The sequence below is a fragment of the Priapulus caudatus genome, unplaced genomic scaffold (genome assembly GCF_000485595.1).
Source record: "Priapulus caudatus unplaced genomic scaffold, Priapulus_caudatus-5.0.1 Scaffold1157, whole genome shotgun sequence".
Classification (NCBI taxonomy): domain Eukaryota; kingdom Metazoa; phylum Priapulida; class Priapulimorpha; order Priapulimorphida; family Priapulidae; genus Priapulus; species Priapulus caudatus.
The window spans coordinates 1-3951 of record NW_014578218.1 but is presented as its reverse complement, the minus strand read 5'-3'; the positions used below and the strand labels follow the sequence as shown (position 1 = coordinate 3951).

Below are 3951 nucleotides of genomic sequence, written 5' to 3'. Positions count from 1 at the left end.
CACACACACACACACACACACGTGCGCGCGCACACATCCATACACACAGTGAAGGCGCAAAAATGCACAAGCATTTTTATGATAACATTTCTAGCTTTATTTAATAAACATTTTTTCCTCGAGAACCAACTATTACGGATGAATGATTACAAGAAGAATGTTATTAAGATGTGCAAAGCAAACCAAATCGTTTGACTCTGTTAATCATCACCATTCCAATATGCGTTATTCTGTTTTCTTCTTTCAAACTGTGGCGTTTATCGTGGAATAGCTGTGATCATATAAAAGACTGGATACTGCACAAGACCGTCGGTTCTTCCACACACACACACACACTCACACACACACACACACACACACACACACACACACACAAACACACACACACACACACACAAGATTAGCCAAATTATAGTATAGATGCTTAGGGTGATGTGACGCTGTTGCGCCGGTAGATGGCGTTGTTTGCGTTTACGCCCCAGACGTGGTTGGTCGTGGCGCTGACGGAGACCTGTTTCAACAGACCTGATATCTGGCTCCACGTTGTACCCAGAGGATTCGCCGCTGTTATCCCTAATGAGATAGGTGGAATAACAAATTAACCAGCTTACAAATATGGTTATTATGGTGTAATAGCAAGCTACGCATCGAAACCTCAGTACTATATATAACGTAAGGGCACGCTATAAGCGGCGTCGGCAATAATTTGCGGGAACACAAGATGGATGCGTTCACATGAATATTTCTCTGTCATTTTGCCTCGATAGGAATCGACAGAGGGCATCGGGGCAGTATGGGGTTGGGAGGCGTAAGGGCAGAATGTGGAGTGAAGGGTTGGACGGCAATCGTAGCCGTGAAGGCAGACCAGAGAAACTGCGGGTGAAGGGAGGCATTGTGAACCGAATGTGGAATGCGAAAAGAAGTCGTGAATTAAGAGTGGACGGAGAGAGCGAGGCAACACCCCTATCTCTAGAACCGCAGCGGGAAACTCACCGAGGCGTATATAGATGTCGTCACGGGCATTCACACCCCAGACCACGTCATAGCCCGAGCTAATCTGATTCAGACCTCCTGCAATTTCATTCCAGCCCGTTCCTGCATGTGAGCAGACAACAAACAAGTAGTTAACAAACAAGTAGCTACAAACAAGTAGATAACAAACAAGTAGCTAACAAACAAGTAGCTAACAAACAAGTAGATAATAAACAAGTAGCTAACGAACAAGTAGCTATAACAAACAAGTAGCTAACAAACAAGTAGATAATAAACAAGCAGATAACAAACAAGTAGCTAACAAATACGTAAATAACAAACAAGTAGATAACAAGCAAGTAGATAACAAGCAAGTATCTAACAAATAAGTAGCTAACGAACAAGTAGCTATCATCAGCGCTGCATCAACCTCCGCGTTAGTTTCAGTTCACCTACATTTGAACCTAACGTATGTGTTTGTGCGCGTGTGCGCGTGTTCGTATATGTGTATGTGCCTCTTCGTACGTGCGTGCACGCGCATTTGATGCGCGTGTGTCTTTCTCTGGCTTTCTCGTTATAATATTTTCTTCCTCATAGATTTGGGAGTGTGTGTGTGTGTGTGTATGTGTGTGTGTGTGGTGGTGTGTGTGTGTGTGTGTGTGTGTGTGTGTGTGTGTGTGTGTGTGTGTGTGTGTGTGTGTGTGTGAGAGAGAGAGACAGCAGAGAGAGAGAGAGAAGAGAGAGAGAGCGGAGATAGAAAGAGAGAGAGAGCGAGAAAGAGAGTGAGAAAAAGTAAGAGAGAGAGAGAAAGAGAGAGAGAAAAGGTAAGAGAGAAAGAGAGCGAGAGCGAGAGCGAGAAAGAGAGAGAGAGAGAGAGAGAGAAAGAGAAAAGAGAGAGAGAGAGAGAGAGAGAGAGAGAGAGAGAGAGAGAGGCAGACATAGAGAGATAGAGAAGGGGGAAAGACAGACCGCACGCGCGAGAAAGCTATAAAGTTCGTCCGTGCCGTGTGTTTCGTACAGCGAATAAACAGCTTTTTGGTACGACTTTCACTCCCTGGTCGCCACTACTGTCACCCTGTGTTTTAGGTATTACTACAGAGTCACCGCAAGGCACAGGCTGGGAGAAAATCAGCGGCAATCTGAAGCAAGTCAGCGTGAATCCAGTGATCAAACGAAATGTGGGGAGTTAATAGCACGGCAACATTTTCGTCTGACCTCGAGTGTAAGAGCAGTATAGAGCGACGTGCACTTAGACTGACTCCACACGGTCGCTTTGGCTACCGACATTACCACCCTACATCAAGGAGCTCGATCACGATGGTGCTTTTTAACCTGTCCTCGATGACCAGAACGAGCGCGCGCACGCACACATATACATACGCACACACATGCCCCACACACAGCGCGCGCGCGCAACACCACACACACACCACACACACACACACACACCACACAGACACACACACACACCACACACAGCACACACACACCCACACACGCAACACCACATCACACACACCACACACACAACACACACACACACACACACACACACACAACACACACACACACACACACACACACAAACACCACACACGGCGCCGCTCGCGCGCGCGCGCGCAGCTGCGCGCCGCACGTGTACACACATTTAATCACCAAGCCCACTATTATTGCTGGCCATTATAGTGTGCTGTGGTCAGTCGTATGCATCACGAGAGGACGACCTTATACCCACTCAGGCTATCAGGGCACACGTATATATAGGAATGTATCTTGGCCAAACTAAAGCGAGTCTCTGCGCCGATGAGAGAGTTTCTTAATCATCAGATGCAAATACGCGTGCCAAGCTGCCATTTATCTCTTGTGTAAGCTACACGAACGATAGACTCGAACTTTCGATAACTCGTTGCTAATGAGGATGCGTAACTATGCTAAAGGTTAAATTGCTGAATTATCATACGCGTAGATCACGAACACAAATTACAAGGGGACGTCGTGGCAGGTGAATCCAAGCGAGAGCCGCTCAAGTCGGTCTCTGTGGACAGGCCGGAAGTGTGGGAGATGACAGCGGGATACATCTTATAGAACAGCACAGGCAAACGGCGCGTGACATCGGTACGTGCTGCGAACACGTACGTGCGGGCGTTTTTGTGTGATAGTGCGGCGCATATTTGGGAATGGGAAAGAAGGTCACACGTACACGCGCGCGCACTCGCACAGNGTGTGTGTGTGTGTGTGTGTGTGTGTGTGTGTGTGGTGGTGTGTGTGTGTGTGTGTGTGTGTGTGTGTGTGTGTGTGTGTGTGTGTGTGTGTGTGTGTGTGTGTGTGTGGGCGTGTGCCCGCGTGTGTGTCTGTGCGTGTGCGCGCGCGTGTACGTGTGACCTTCTTTCCCATTCCCCAAATGTGCGCCCACATCACACAAAAACGCCCGCACGTAACGTTTCGCACACGTACCGGATGTCACCGCGCCGTTGCCTGTGCCTGTTCTATAAAAGATGGTGTCCGCGCTGTTCACTCCCCACACTCCGGCCTGTCCAACAGAGACCCACTTGAGCGCTCCTTGGATCACCTGCCACGACGTCCCCTTGTAATTTGTGTTCGTGATCTACGCGTATAAATTAGCATTTAACCTTTAGCATATTACGCATCCTCATTAGCAACGTAGTTATCGAAAGTTCGAGTCTATTCGTTCGTGTAGCTTTACACAAGAGATAATGGCAGCTTGCACGCGTATTTCATCTATGTTTAAGAACTCTCTACATCGGCGCTAGAGACTCGATTAGTTTGGCCAAGAACATTCCTATATATACGTGTGCCTGATAGCCTGACTGGGTATAGGTCGTCTCTCGTGATCAACGACTGACGCACTAGCACACTAAATGGCAGAGCAATAATATTGCGCTTGGTGATTTAAATGTGTGTACACGTGCGCGCGCGCGCACGCGCGCGCGCGTGTGTGTGTGTGTGTGTGTGTGTGTG

At 48.1% G+C, this 3951-nt stretch overlaps 1 protein-coding gene across 1 annotated transcript; it reads right to left on the bottom strand.

Moving 5' to 3' along the window:
* Window positions 1-424: 424 nt before the first annotated feature.
* Window positions 425-3577, bottom strand: LOC106815611 (lectin L6-like; the record flags this gene model as incomplete). Its single annotated transcript, XM_014820096.1, has 3 exons — window positions 425-573; window positions 994-1095; window positions 3427-3577. Coding segments are annotated over 3 exons (402 nt in total), but the record flags the coding sequence as incomplete, so codon positions are not given.
* Window positions 3578-3951: the final 374 nt, after the last annotated feature.